The sequence below is a fragment of the Fringilla coelebs genome (genome assembly GCF_963513975.1).
Source record: "Fringilla coelebs genome assembly, chromosome: 15".
Classification (NCBI taxonomy): domain Eukaryota; kingdom Metazoa; phylum Chordata; class Aves; order Passeriformes; family Fringillidae; genus Fringilla; species Fringilla coelebs.
The window spans coordinates 11,541,657-11,555,481 of record NC_140041.1 but is presented as its reverse complement, the minus strand read 5'-3'; the positions used below and the strand labels follow the sequence as shown (position 1 = coordinate 11,555,481).

General features: G+C 40.8%; 2 protein-coding genes across 5 annotated transcripts in view; both read left to right on the top strand.

Annotated features, from left to right (window-relative positions):
- Positions 1-1,003: 1,003 nt before the first annotated feature.
- On the top strand, positions 1,004-11,367 carry CLK4 (CDC like kinase 4). 4 transcript variants are annotated; one of them, XM_084215889.1, is made up of 14 exons: positions 1,004-1,115; positions 2,939-2,998; positions 3,587-3,744; positions 4,788-5,013; positions 6,177-6,267; positions 6,658-6,724; positions 7,956-8,072; positions 8,169-8,335; positions 8,441-8,535; positions 8,890-9,019; positions 9,323-9,405; positions 9,890-9,969; positions 10,887-10,974; positions 11,058-11,367. In XM_084215889.1, the coding sequence occupies exons 2-14, from the start codon at positions 2,945-2,947 to the stop codon at positions 11,193-11,195; spliced, it is 1,494 nt and encodes a 497-aa protein (XP_084072015.1). In that variant the 5' UTR covers positions 1,004-1,115; positions 2,939-2,944; the 3' UTR covers positions 11,196-11,367. The 4 variants fall into 4 exon arrangements, with proteins under 4 accessions (XP_084072015.1, XP_084072017.1, XP_084072016.1 ...); XM_084215890.1 differs by having other exon boundaries at positions 1,017-1,108; XM_084215891.1 differs by lacking the exon at positions 2,939-2,998.
- Positions 11,368-13,651: 2,284 nt separating this feature from the next.
- COL23A1 (collagen type XXIII alpha 1 chain) overlaps positions 13,652-13,825 on the top strand; it is a gene marked incomplete at its 5' end in the record, with an annotated part of 174,081 nt that continues 173,907 nt past the window's right edge. Inside the window, 1 exon segment of the mRNA XM_084215806.1 lies at positions 13,652-13,758. Coding sequence (XP_084071932.1) covers positions 13,652-13,758 — 107 coding nt within the window.

Below are 13,825 nucleotides of genomic sequence, written 5' to 3'. Positions count from 1 at the left end.
CAATAGCAGTCATTAAATTCTAAGTACATTATACTTTAGCTATTCTGGATTTTGCTTCAAAATCTTGCTGTATTAGATGTAACACTTACTAAAATTATTCTGGGAAAGTGCCAGTAAATCCAGGAATTTTTCAATTTACCCATTAACCTTCAGAGATTGCTATTTCCCCCAGATTGCTACATTCCTCTAAGTAGGGAAAGAAAAAAATCCCAAGCAACCATAAGTAGAATTTTCAGTTCACCTCAAAATTGCTATTTTCCCCCATTGTGAGCTCCTAAACCTGAAGCTTGTCTTTCAGTTCGACATTTCCCTATTTTGGGGCGTGCTTTTCTTTACTTTGCAACAATCTCTTGGGGTTTATTGAATTCTGCCGGGCTGAGGGCAGGGGGAGTCGGCCGTGCCAAGTTTCCCGGCGCAGTCCAGCGCCAACCCCGCGGTCCCTCAGGCGGGTTTGCCCCGCCAGGCCGTGACTCAGCGGGATCCGCCATCCCACACGGGCTCCGCGGCGAGGCACGGCCGAGGGGCCCTGCCGGCCTGCAGGCCGCGGCAGATAAAACATCTCCTTGGGCTTTTACTGGTTTTACACAGGAACGACTCGCACAGAGAACTGTGAGCCTGAAGCCAGGCCTAACTGCGGGATCACCAAACTGCTCAAACGATCCGTTTGGCGAGTTCATTAGAAGGAATTAATTGGCGGTTGGGACTACTTGGTGATTTCTGCACTGCTACACGCGTTTGATGAGGAGAGGAGATCTGGAGTTGCCTCTGAACTCGCCCTCCATGCTTGACCTCGTCCATGAGGTTGGCTTACAAAGCCGTGAAGATCTGGGTAGAGATGCCCAGCGTGTGGGATGGGGTGGCACGGGACGGCACCAACCCCTCACAGCCGCCGCCATGGCAGCGGCACCGCTTCAAGGGTGGGGCGTGCGGGCGGAGCCTCTTCTGGCTCTCCCGCCCTGCCGGCCCTTACGCCGTGCGTCTGATGTCACAGCGCACAGACGCCGCGAGAACGAGGGAGAAGAAGGAAGCAGCCTCTCCGCGCTCGCAGCCGCCATTTTGTCTGTGCGTGCAGGGTGGAGACGGAGCTCGCTCGTTTTCTGTTCCAGTTGTAAGTGGTGAGGGCCGCCCTTCTTCGTTCTCTTTTCACCTTCGCTTTTTTCCCTCTGTCCTTTCTGTTTCCAGGGGGGACGAAGCAGCGGGGAAACGGAGAGGAGGCAGGCTGGGGGGTGGGGTGGGAGAGCTGCTTGCGTTGTCTCCGTGGAGCGGGGCGCATCAGGCGCTGCTTCAGGAGGTGTTGAGGGAGGAGGAGGATTCTCGGCACAGCACCTCTGCCGGGGTCTCTGCGGAGGTGCGGAGGGCTGGGGCGGGCGGAGCTGGGCTCACCCGGCCCGGCCGTGCCTGGCGCCCGCCCAGGTGGCAGCGGGGACCGGCCCTTCCTCCCCCGTCGGCCCCGGAGACCTCCCGGGGGAAGGTGGCCTGGAACGGGCTCGGTGCCCTGGCTTGGGGTGGCGGGTGTCCCCTCCAGGATCTGCCGTGTCGGACTTTAGCCATCCCGAAGGAATAAGCCTTTGACCTCCTCCGCCTGCCAAGGTTTTGAGGAGAGGCATTTAGAAAGTGCTGTGTAGGCAGCTTACGGCGGGGCTTTCGTGGCCCTTATGTGTATGGGGCTGTTCAGGAGGGGAATGGCTCCTGCCTGAGCAGCCTTATGGCAAAATGTGGGAGTGAAAACTGCCTGCGATATGGATTAGTTCCACATGCTACAGGAATGCATATGTTCATGGCAGCTGTCAGTATTACATAAGTGAAGTTCTTCGGCGCATAAAATCAGAGCACCGTAGTTTAAAAATTGTAACGTGGCTTCTAGCGTAAAATGGAGTCAGACCGATTCTCGCAATTTCCTCCTCATTTAAATTTACTTGGCTCCTTTAGGGACAAAAGTCGTAATTTTTGTCTTAATTTCAGTAAAGCTATGTGCATTTGTTTGTAGCTAAGCAGCAGTTAGTCTTCAAGCATTTTCTCCAGCTTCCTGTGTCAAATATCCATCCTTGCCCCCAAACCCTGCTCTGCAGGACAATTTAATGGTGCTTTTATTTAGATAGTTGTTAATTACAGAGCTTTAGTGCAGCTTGCCTTCCTCCAAGTAGGGAAAGAAAAAATCCCAAACAACCATAAGTAGAATTTTCAGTTCACCTGTAACTGTATGTGTGTTTGGAGCTCTGCATCTCAGGAGTAACTGAAACCCTGAGTGTGCTTCAGAACCTGAGTTATGTAAGGTGAAAATACACGAAAATGGCTTTGGAGCTGTGTAAGAAGAGAGGAAATTAAAGCATGTGAATGAAACACCAAGTCGGTTTTAATTTTTCAGGTGGTTTTGTTAGTCATTGGCTACATTAGTATTTTTTTGTTTTTATTAGAATATCTCAAGTGATATAATTGCCAAAATAAGGCAATTTTTTTGCACAGTTTGTTAGTATGTTTTTGGTTTTAAAAATATTGTTGCAGATGTCTGACGGTTTTTTTGGGTTTTTTTTTAATTACCAGCCTCTCACGGATCTTCTGAAAGTATCAAAAAAACCTTTTTTTTCAGAATAGGCCTGTTCTAGGAGTTTCCAGCTTAATGCCCTCTCTTTGTATAGAGGCATTGTTCTCTGTAAATTTACACGGATTTGCACAATTTACACATGATTTACAGTCATGATTTTTCTACTCGATTGCTGTCACTGTCTCTAAACTACTGTTCTCACTGTCACTGCTTACTGCAGAAACTTTTTATTATCTTGTATAAATTCATTCTTTGGAATATACTGGAATAGACATAGAAGGTTATTCTTACTTTCAAAAAACTCCTGCTGCAGATGAATAAAAAAATATCAGCTGGTTTTGTTACATTCATTAATTCTACAGCCGTGTTTTACTTTGCCTTTTTTTTTTTTTCCAGTTGTGCATGTACCTGTTTGAACAAAGAATTCCTGCACCTAACATCCAGCAACAGAAGCTGGTGGGTTTTGTCTTTGGCAAATCAGCTGAACTGTAGAACACCCGCAGTCCTGCATGCTAATAGGGTGCAAAAGTTGTGTTAATCCATCGGAGTTCACAGTGGTTGATGCTAAAAGTGACTGTTTCTTGGTGTTCTGTAAATAGTTTAGTGAGAGAAGTTTTTAGACTGATTGTGCATTCTTGATTTTCTGTAGTAACTTTACAGTTCAGTAGGGAGACTTAAATCCAGGTTTTCTTGTTTAGAGGATGTTTGGAGAGGAAGGCTTCTTCCAACAGGAGGCTCTTTAAGGATACTATTGTGCTTAGTCACTTGAGAGTTTATTTAAAACAGGCTTTAATGACATGTTTGAAGCTATTAAATGAGGATGAGTTGGCCTATTTAATCTTGATTTGTGTTTCATAACAGCGTTAGTGTTGGGATGAGGGAGCTGGGTCTGCTCGCCAAACTGAAATAATGGGGGGAGGGAGCTGAGGAAAAATGTTCCTTTTTAGTTCTGTCACACTTGATCAAACTGCCATTGTTGACTTGCGCCTACATGTGTGTTTGTTGATTTTTTTAAGTTGTTATTATTATTATTGTATTTTGCAGTGGGAGATGAGGCATTCAAAGCAATCTCATTGTCCTGAGTGGGACGACAGGAGGAGCTGGGATCAGAGGAAGCACAGCAGCAGCCGCAAGCGCAGAAAGAGGTCCCACAGCAGTGGCCAGGAGAGCAAGCACTATAAACCCAGTCGCGTTTCAGAAAGGTATAACACTCTGAACTGAGTAGTGTAAATGTTTCTTACCATGTCTAAAGTAAATGTGTTTTCAGGGTAGGAGTTTTTGAATTCCCAGAGTTGTCAGTTCCTTGTGGTTTGGCTCACTTAAGACAAGCCTGATAGGTAGTTGTTAACGCAGCATCTGAACCAATGCATAGAAGTTGTTGAATAAAAACAAGTAAATGTTACTAGTTTGTCTCAGTGGTGTCAGTTAAATATTGGTATTGAATACAATCAATATTAAATTTCAAGTGAAAAGGATGCCTTTTAATTTAATGTGAACAAAAGGAGAAGGTTTGTTTAATCATTTAATACAGTGGTAAGTATGAATTTCTCTTACTAATTTGCAAGTGATTTGTGTTTTCTCCCACACTGCTTTCACTGGAAAGATGTATTTTCTGTTTTGTCTTGGTTTTTTTTTTTTTTTCCCTTGAAAAGATGCAATGGAATTCTTTTAAAAGCTCATACCCATGCTTATTAAAATGCTGGAAGGAGTAGGCGTACAGCAGTCAGGGAACTCTGTGCCTCAGCAGCTTTCTTAATGGTCTGTTTTCTGTGCAAAAGATCCCTGTTCCAGATCCTCTGAGGTTTTAATGGTAGTTGCAAAGCACTTTTAGAATGATGCTACTTCTCTCAGTCTCTAGGTTTTATTTAAGCCAGGAGCTTTGAAAGCATAGAAGGGATGATTTCTGTATTGAAGGTGGTTTGTCATGTGACTTTAAAGGTTGTAATGAAGTTGCTCAGTATATTTTAGGAAGTGTTTCTCCTTTTTAAGTCTGAGTTTCTTACTATGCAAACTGTGGTCAGATCATACGTTGTTCATGTGGATGGCTGCCATGTATTTGAGACTGACAATGTTGTTAAATTCCGAATAAAGTAACATCAAAAGCTCCACTATTTTTGGGGAGGGAGTCAATTAAAATACAGTTGTGCTGTAAAGACAGATACTGTGTAACTCAGCTCAAGTCACTTATCTTGTTGGAACCTCAAGTTTTTGAAGTGGAGAACATTCACTTAAAATATATTTTCAGTCATTATTTGGACGATAGAGCCATAAATGAAAGAGACCATCATGACCGGAGATATGTTGAGGAATACAGAAATGACTTCTGTGAAGTGTATGACCACAGGCATTATCACAGAGACTATGAAAAGAGTCACCATCATCACTATAGCAAATCCTCTGGTCGGAGCAGGAAAAGTAGTCATAAAAGGAAGCATAAGAGACATCATTGCTCCAGTCACCAATCGCATTCGGTATGAGTAATTTTTAACTTTATTATTCATGAATTAGTGGTAATAGACTTCTTAAATGAGTGCTAGAGCTGCAATTCCTGATCCACGGTACTTTAAGAAATACATTATTAAAAAGGATTTGTATTTATTTGAGTCTGTTTGTGGAGCATGTGAATATGTTGTTAGTTGAGATTCTTGGATCATTGTTGGGTGGGGGGTGGGATCATCAGTGCTAGCTGTACACTGGGAATGTAGGTGGTTGGTAGTCAAAATCACTGGGGTTGATCTGAAAAATGTTAACTTGAAATTGAAGACAGGCAGCTGTCCTCTTTTAAAGTACAGTTGTCACTTAGCTTTGCAACATAGTGAACTCTGTTTTTCCAGGTAGATTGTGAGATGCTATCCTCCCTATTGCTAAAAGTAATTGAGATGACATGCCTTCTTAACATGAATTGAAAGTATGAATGTGCATGTCTGGTAAATGGATGTGAACAATTTTACACCTAATTCCAGAAAGCTTTGATAAGCCCTGTGCCCAGCTAATGGCACCTAATGTCTTATGAGATGGGATAAGTTTGCTGCTTGCCTTCTTTGAAGGTGTGCTCTCTGAATTTCTCATGATGCCCACTGATGCATCTGCAGTTCCAGCTGTTTTATACCACTTTTCTGCAGTAGAACAGCAGGGTATATTAGATTATATACTGCAAATTAAGGACTTCAGAGTAACTTTTCTCCCCTCTCTAAACGTGGGAGAAGTAAAATTGTTTACATGAGTGGATGTTTTAAGAATAGAAGCATTTCACCTGACTGAGAGCTTAGGTATGTACATAAATACTGGTTTCTGCTATTTGCTAGCAAAGAATTAGAAATAGCAGTGTTTCAATCTTAATCTGTCTTCAATTAAGCCACTGTTTGAGAGACAAAATTGTGTTGTTTTTTTTTCTGTTGCTTGTATCACTTTAAGTATTTATCTGAAAATCTGTTCCTTGCCATGTTTTTCTTCTGTAACATAAACTGTGCCCTGTGAATTTCTGGGGACTGAATTTGAAATTGCTCCTGCCAACTGTTCGTGGCCTGGTGTGTAACTGAATGCCTGAATATCTCCCCGCTGAATGAATTGCGTATTCTGCCCTGAATTCACTCTGATATATTGATTGGCTGGACGATCTTGGTGCCGTTCCCAGAAGAGTCACCGAAGGAAAAGATCCAGGAGTGTAGAGGATGATGAGGAGGGTCACCTGATCTGTGAAAGTGGAGACGTTCTAAGAGCAAGATGTATAGAACATTTTTCAACACTTTTAAAAAACTTTTCAGAAAAAAATCTGTTTAGAATAGTATGTCAGAGGAGGGGGGCTAAAGAAATCTCATTGCTCTTTTTGTTCTGTTTTTTTTTTGTGCTTTTTTTGTTTTTTTGCATATCTTCTTTTCTGTAGAATTTAAATACTGTGTTCAAAAAGTTCCAATTAGTAAATGAACTTGAGATTAGAACGAGAGATAGTTTTTTGGCTAACTGTTTTCATGACTCCTGTCCAATAAAATAATGCATTCTGATGCTGAAATTTAAAGTAATTATGCTTTTGTAATGGCACATTTTAAAATCTACATTAATATGTTCATTCTCCTTTAAGTAGTTGTATAATTCTAACTTATCTTTGTTCTTTTTAGATGAAATTGTTGCGACTTTAGGAGAAGGAGCTTTTGGAAAAGTAGTGGAGTGCATAGATCATGATATGTAAGTGTTGGGTTATCTTTATCAGTGGATCTCACAATAAAAGATACTTAGTTCAGAAATTAAAGCTCGGGGACATTTTATTTAAGAGAAGGCTGCAGCCCAAATGCCCTTTTTAATGATTGAGAACTGTTTTGTTTCATTTTTCTGTTTTTCTTAAGTACTGCTGCTGTAACTGGAGAATGTGAGAGGAGGTGAAGAGTGCAGAACTAGTTTGGGAGACTTAAGGTGGTACAGTGACATACTGAGAAAGTAGTTTTGCTTCTTAGTGGAAGCAGCTTCTGAAAAGCAGTTGCTTGGAATTGCTTGAGCTGTAAATAGCCATCCTCAGTTTTCATAATCAAAATTATCCTTTAAAGTTTTTTTAAAATCAACAGTAACCTAGTATGGAGTACTTTTTAAATTAAATGATTGCTTCCATGTGGGGGGCATGTCTGGTGAAGGAGAAGAAACTTAACTGTATTTCTGTTAATTCTGTATGTTCTAACAGTTGTTAGAACTCAGACTATTTTAACTGTATGTTTTATATCAGCAGTTCTGTGATATGGTTTTAGTCCTTTTTCCTCTACCTTTGGTTTGTTCATTCTGTCATTTCATAAGTGAAGTCTGTTCTGGAGTTTGAGGTCATGTGAGTGTTCTGAAGTTAGAATTGAAAGAGCTCTACAGAGACAAAAGTTCTCTAAGAGTGAATGGGACAGAAGGAGCTGTGTCTGTGTTCCATTTTACAGTCTGAATGCATGCAGGCATTTGGTGCAGGGCAATTTTCACTGGTATAAACTGCTCATAATCCAAACTTCAGAAGTTACTCAATTCCCCTGATTCCATAAGAACACTGGAAAAGAGCCAGCAAAAGTTGTGCAAGTTGCAGGAAAAAAAAAACCATCAAATTTTTGTAGTATTTTTGTTCAAATGAGAAATTTGTTAATTTTTTAATCATTCTGCTGGCAGTTTCCTAATGTTTATTCTGCTTCATATGAGATGATAACCCTGAGAAGTCATTAATAAAGCATGTCCTATAGGTATTTGAGAAAGGAAGGATCGGGATTACTTTTTTTTTTATAAAAATTGTTCTGGTTGAGTGCCGCATGCTTAAATCAAATTCCCCTAATCCAAGTCATAATTCTCCATGACCTTTAATCTTCCTGTGTTTCTTTTATTAAAATCAAGCTGCTTTGGGGTTGTGGGTATTTAAGAATAATGGATTCAGTTTGCTATGCTTTACTTTCTTTCCAAGGAGAGGAATGCATGTAGCAGTTAAAATAGTGAAAAATGTTGGTCGATACCGGGAGGCAGCCCGTTCAGAAATACAGGTGTTGGAACACTTGAACAACATGGATCCGAGCAGCAATTTGTAAGTATGAAATTTGAGTAGTCAGCATACCAAGGATTTGAGGAAGGTGATTTATTCAATAGATTTTAATTTGTTTTCCTTTTTTTCTCTTTTAAGCCGCTGTGTCCAGATGCTGGAGTGGTTTGATCACCATGGCCATGTCTGTATTGTTTTTGAGCTACTGGGGCTCAGTACTTATGACTTTATTAAGGAAAACAGCTTTCTGCCATTTCATATTAATGACATTAGAAACATGGCCTATCAAATTTGCCAATCTATAAACTGTAAGTAAATTTCAATACTCCTTTCAAATATATGGGTGTGTTTTGGTTTCTCCTCTAGGAATTTAATGTGTTAATTATGGAATACTCTTCTCTTTTTTCTTGTAGTTCTACACCATAATAAACTAACTCACACAGATTTGAAGCCTGAAAATATCTTGTTTGTGGAGTCTGATTACATAGTGAAGTACAATGCCAAAATGGTAGGTTTGTTCTTTGTTTCTCCTAACTTAAGTTGCACTACTTCTGTCTTCATTGAAACTTCTCATAAAAAATGAAAAAGAGATAACAAGTAACTGAAGTTAAGGTTAAAAAAAGAGGAAAAGAGCTCTTGTTACTGTGAATGGCCTTTACTCAGATGTTTTGGGTTTTGAGATTAAATCACTTTGTTACCTGCTCTTCTTTCTTGGAGCATGGAGCTGCACAGGAATTAAAGTATTTGGAGGAAGTGTTTTGTTACACATTTTATTCTAGCTGGTACTTTGAAGATAATGTGATAATGTTTTTTGCCTAAGCATGCTTTTAAAAAGTATTAACAGCATTTTGGTTTCTTGCAGAAACGAGATGAACGCACTTTAAAAAACACAGACATCAAAGTTGTTGATTTTGGAAGTGCGACTTTTGATGATGAGCATCATAGCACATTAGTGTCTACAAGACATTATAGAGCTCCTGAGGTTATTTTAGGTCAGTAAAGACTCTTAAACCTTCTGAAAGTTTGTTGCAGTTCATTCAGATGTCTTTACTTCATAAACTGGAGTAGTTGTTCATGGTTCTGGTAATCAGTCATCTCTTGGGTGGTGGGGGTAAAATTATTGAGAGTAAACAGTAAAAGAAAGACTCTAAAACCAGAAACAAGCAGCAGGGTTTGAGGAGAGCATGGGGAATAAGTTGGGCATCAGTAAATGTTTGGAAACGGGACGTGTGCTTTGTGAGTTACACATTTTGGGAATGTACTAAAAAGTAAAACAAACTTTGCCTTTTTTGCAGCACTGGGATGGTCTCAGCCGTGTGATGTGTGGAGTATTGGTTGTATTCTGATTGAGTATTACCTGGGATTTACAGTGTTTCAGGTGTGTATGTAAGCTTAAATAGAATGTGTTTATTACAGATTACTGATTTTAATCTTTTAATGACAGGCACTTAACTATGTAAAAGGCCAGAACCCCATGGGTTTTTAAGGATTACATAGATGAGATTGGAAAACCACCATCCATACAGGAAAATGTTACATCTTGGATATCTCCTTCAGAGTAGCCAAGATGACCTTTTCTGGCATTTTGAGTGAAGAAGACTGTTGTGTTACTGCTGGAATTTAGAGTAAAGAAAACAGTTGTACGATACTTGGTTTGTGAACTGTCGTTCAAGGGTCATCCTCACTGTGGAAAGTGTTATATAATCTACATTACATAATCTGTTTTTAGTAATCGAAAGTGGCAAAGTTTAAAGATATTGTGACAGTGCTCTGGCAAAAACTTGTTTGGAGTTTGATTGTTGTTACCAAGTGGCTCAGAGGAGAAAAATGTGCTTAGTGCTTTCACTGCTTTTTCCACACAGACTCATGATAGTAAAGAACATCTGGCAATGATGGAAAGAATACTGGGGCCTCTGCCCACTCACATGATCAAGAAATCCAGGTATGTTCATTGTAGAAGTGGTAAGTTGCCTAATATTTTCTCTTACAAGAGAAATTGCAAAGTTGCCATTGTAAGCTGTGAGTTCTTGCAGATCAACAGAGATTCATAGGCAACTGTAATTAGTTGACAGTAGTCCTTTTTTTCTGATTTTGGTATGAACTGTCATCCTCTTGAACTGTAACTTGGGTATGGATATTTCAAACTCTTTAAAGCTAAGTATGGTATAGTCACCACAACAGTATTATACATAAAATTTTCTTTAAACTCTCAGAATGTGTTGTCATCACAATAGTTATTGCGAGGAAGAAGAAGGTCCTTGCTTGCTAGTACAGCTGTCATCCTCTTCTACTGCCCTTCCATATCCCTCAGACATGCGCCTCAGTGATCTTTCTTCTTTAGAGATAACTCCATGCAGCAGGAGTTTCTCACTCCATGGCAAGGAGAAGCAGCCAGCACAGGGTTCTCCCCTGACCCCTCTGTGTTCAAAATTTAGAGTTCCTGAGATTTGATGGTCCATTTTCTTAATTACATAAGCTGTCCTCTTGCCAGCTCATGTAGATAATTCTGTAATAACTCATGTTAGAGTAGGATTCCAATAATTCTGAGTTGGATAATGTATATTGTTTTTTACAGTTTCCAGTTGATTATAGTGCATTTTGAAAAACAGGAAAAAGCTTGGAAAGCAGCAATTGCAATAGATTCAAGTAATAAAAAAAACAGCTACTGTGTTTTAATTAATTGTGGCAGCAATAATAAAAACCCAGCAGATCTCTGTGAATAAATACACGCTAAAAGAAGTGTTAGCTCCCAAATGCAGGGATACTTGCAGGAACACTTAATGGTGTTTTAAAACTTCTTGGAAAAGCATCTGCTTGCTGTGTGCACTGACAACTTCCTGTTATTCCCTTGTCCTGCAGAAAACATTATTTTCACCATGACCAGTTGGACTGGGATGAGCACAGCTCTGCGGGCCGGTACGTCAGGAGACGCTGTAAGCCTCTGAAGGTAGGAGACAGCATTTTTATTGCTCTGCTTGACTGCAGTTCTGAAAGCTCTCTCTAAAATACCTTCTGCATTTTTTCTTTCAGGAATTTATGCATTGCCAAGACACAGATCATCAAAGTCTGTTTGACCTTGTTCGCAGAATGCTGGAATATGACCCAGCCAAAAGAATTACTCTTGATGAAGCCTTGCAGCATCCTTTTTTTGATCCATTAAATAAATAAATTCAAAGATCTTCTATGCTTCTTCAAGGAGATTTCCTAGACTGTGTCAGTCAGTCAGCAGAGGTTGCATGAAACCTTTGTAAGCTTTAAATTATTTTGTACAGTTAAGTCTGTAAATAATTACATATGTTTTGTATAACTGTTATGTTTACCTTGTTGAGCAGTTGTAGTCTTATGGGTATCAAAGTGAAAAATAAAAGTAATTTTCATTTTTGAAAGTCTGCACCATTCTCCTTTTACAGATGATGCTAGTGGACCCTCTGACTGTAGGTGAGGCGTCTGGGCCAGCTGGAGTAGTTCTGGAAACATTCCCTAAAATTTCCTTTTGTTAGTCTTGAAGAAAAAAGATCCACATAGTTATGCTGTAGTAACAGTTCGATGGCACTTGAAACATGATTGGAAACAGTGTATATCCTGAGTAGGTGGCTTTTGTGGGTCACATCTTTCCCAGATTTTCTGTTACATAGTGTGCATTGCTCCCCAGCCAGCTAATTAACTCTTGGGAACTTGTCTGATGCCTTCAGTTTCAAGTATTCGTAGCTAATCTTTTTAGTTAAGATCTGTAAAGTAACATTTAATATTTTCAGTATTGTTTCTAGTATTAAAAATGAGCATTTTCATAATAAGTTTTTAGATTGTCCTGCAGAGAGATATGGTGTGCCATGGAATTGGGGCATATTTAAGCTCTTGCAGTAGTGAGATCATTCTGAAGTCTTCGATGTGTATTTCTGTGGAGCTTTTTTTTGTAGTTACTGGTAAGTGAAGTGGCCTTGGGAACTGAGAAGTGCTGGCATTGAGACTGTACAGGATGGAGGTGGCTGGGTTCTCAACTGTGATGCCTGAGCTCCAGTACTGAGTTGAGAAGAAAATGGTGCAACTTTCCAAGACCCATTAATGTACTTTGGTAGTTTTGGGGTTCCTACATCTATAAGTTAATGGTTTTTACTCCAACTCCCTTAATCCATTTGACTCTGTATGGGTGGCTTGCTGAGCAATAGGAAGGAAGCCTTCCATAGAAAAGTTAATTCTGACTGTAATAAGCAAGTTCTGGCTATTTATTTTAATCTTTACTGCACAAGCCCTTCTTCAGAGGAAGGAAACTAAATTGTTTTGGCTCCACAGGAGCCCGACTCCAGGTTTTGTGCTTGACGAGTTAGCCCTAATACACAGTAAGATTTCAAACTGATGTGGAGGAGCTTCATTTGCAAGAGGCTCCAGACGTGCATATCTCTGAGCTGGGGGTAGAGTAGAGCTGGGCCAGGCTTTGAAAGCTTATCTTCTGTTACTAGTGCCACCTCTTGGGCTTGATTACAGCTCATCACAGCCACCTCCTTTCCTTGGATGTTGGTGTTGATGACATTGTTTCTGCTTGGCATGACAGAAAATGTAACAGTCTGTGCCATGCAGGTCAGCTCGGTGGGGCTGAGCAGGACAAGAGTAAATTCCTTCTCTTCTTCCCACAGTACTTTCCATCCCACAGCTAGAGAGGCGAAGCAAGGACTTGGCTGAGTGTATCAGCTGAGCAATACAAATCGAAGGCAGATGGGGGGAGAAAAGTTTATATGCTGCTATAACAATAAAACTGTAACCATAAAACAGTTCTATCAAAATTAGGGAAAGATGGTGTGCTCTAGCTTACAGAGTGCTTCTAGCTGTTGATGTAGGTACTGAAATTTGTTGAGCTGGGTAAAGGAGATACAGCTTAGCCCTATTAAAGCCATCTTTAAATTGACTTTTCTTCTTCCAGTGAATTTAAAAGCACTATCAGGATTAATGTGGCACCTGCAGCAAGGTGCCAAGGGTTTTTGCAGACCTTTCAGCATCTACACCCGTGTTACTTTGCAGGCACACAAGTCCAAGGCCCCTGAGTTCCCCAGGGAAGCTGTGTGGGGGGCTCTGGGCAGCACCCTGGAGCAGGGTCTGGTGCTGCAGGGCTGCCCTCAATGCTTCTGTCTTTAGTAGAGGATGGATTTTTAGGTGCACACACCACCACCTCCCATTGTCATCTTCATACTTGTAGTTGGTTTGGATGTAGCATGTTTGGATCAAGCTATATAGCTGTTAAATAATTAGAAAAGTATTCCCATCTATTTCTGCACTTCAGATTTCCAGCTATTTTACCCTCAAAATACGGTCTGGGACTGGGTCAGCCAGGCAGACCAGACTAACTGTGCATTTCCATAGTGCAGCAGCCACACTTTTTACTGAAGGTGGAGGACAAGAAAGAATAAAACTGTCTTTTTAGTGGACAGCCCAGGCTTCATCACTGAAGTGCAGAGTGTGAAATCTAGGGCTCTGGAACCTGAGGGAAGAGTTGAGCTTGAGGCTAAACTGCATGGGAAAGGAGTGGATTCCTGGGGCAGGAACTCATCTGCTGCAGGAGTGATCAGTCCTGCCTGTTCCTTCAGTGTCTGGATATCAGGGCTGCCTGAAGGGCTCGGCTCACACTGGACAAGATGCTTTACACCCAAGGGTCTTCCCACAATGATGGCAACTGTGTGTGTTCTACTGCTCTCAAGGAAAGTCTTGGCATGCTCATACAAAGGAGAGGGGGGAAAAAGAGGTAAGAAAGAGGGTCTCACAGAAATCTGGAGTTTTATCATCAGGATCTGTAAAAAAGCAGGAACTAG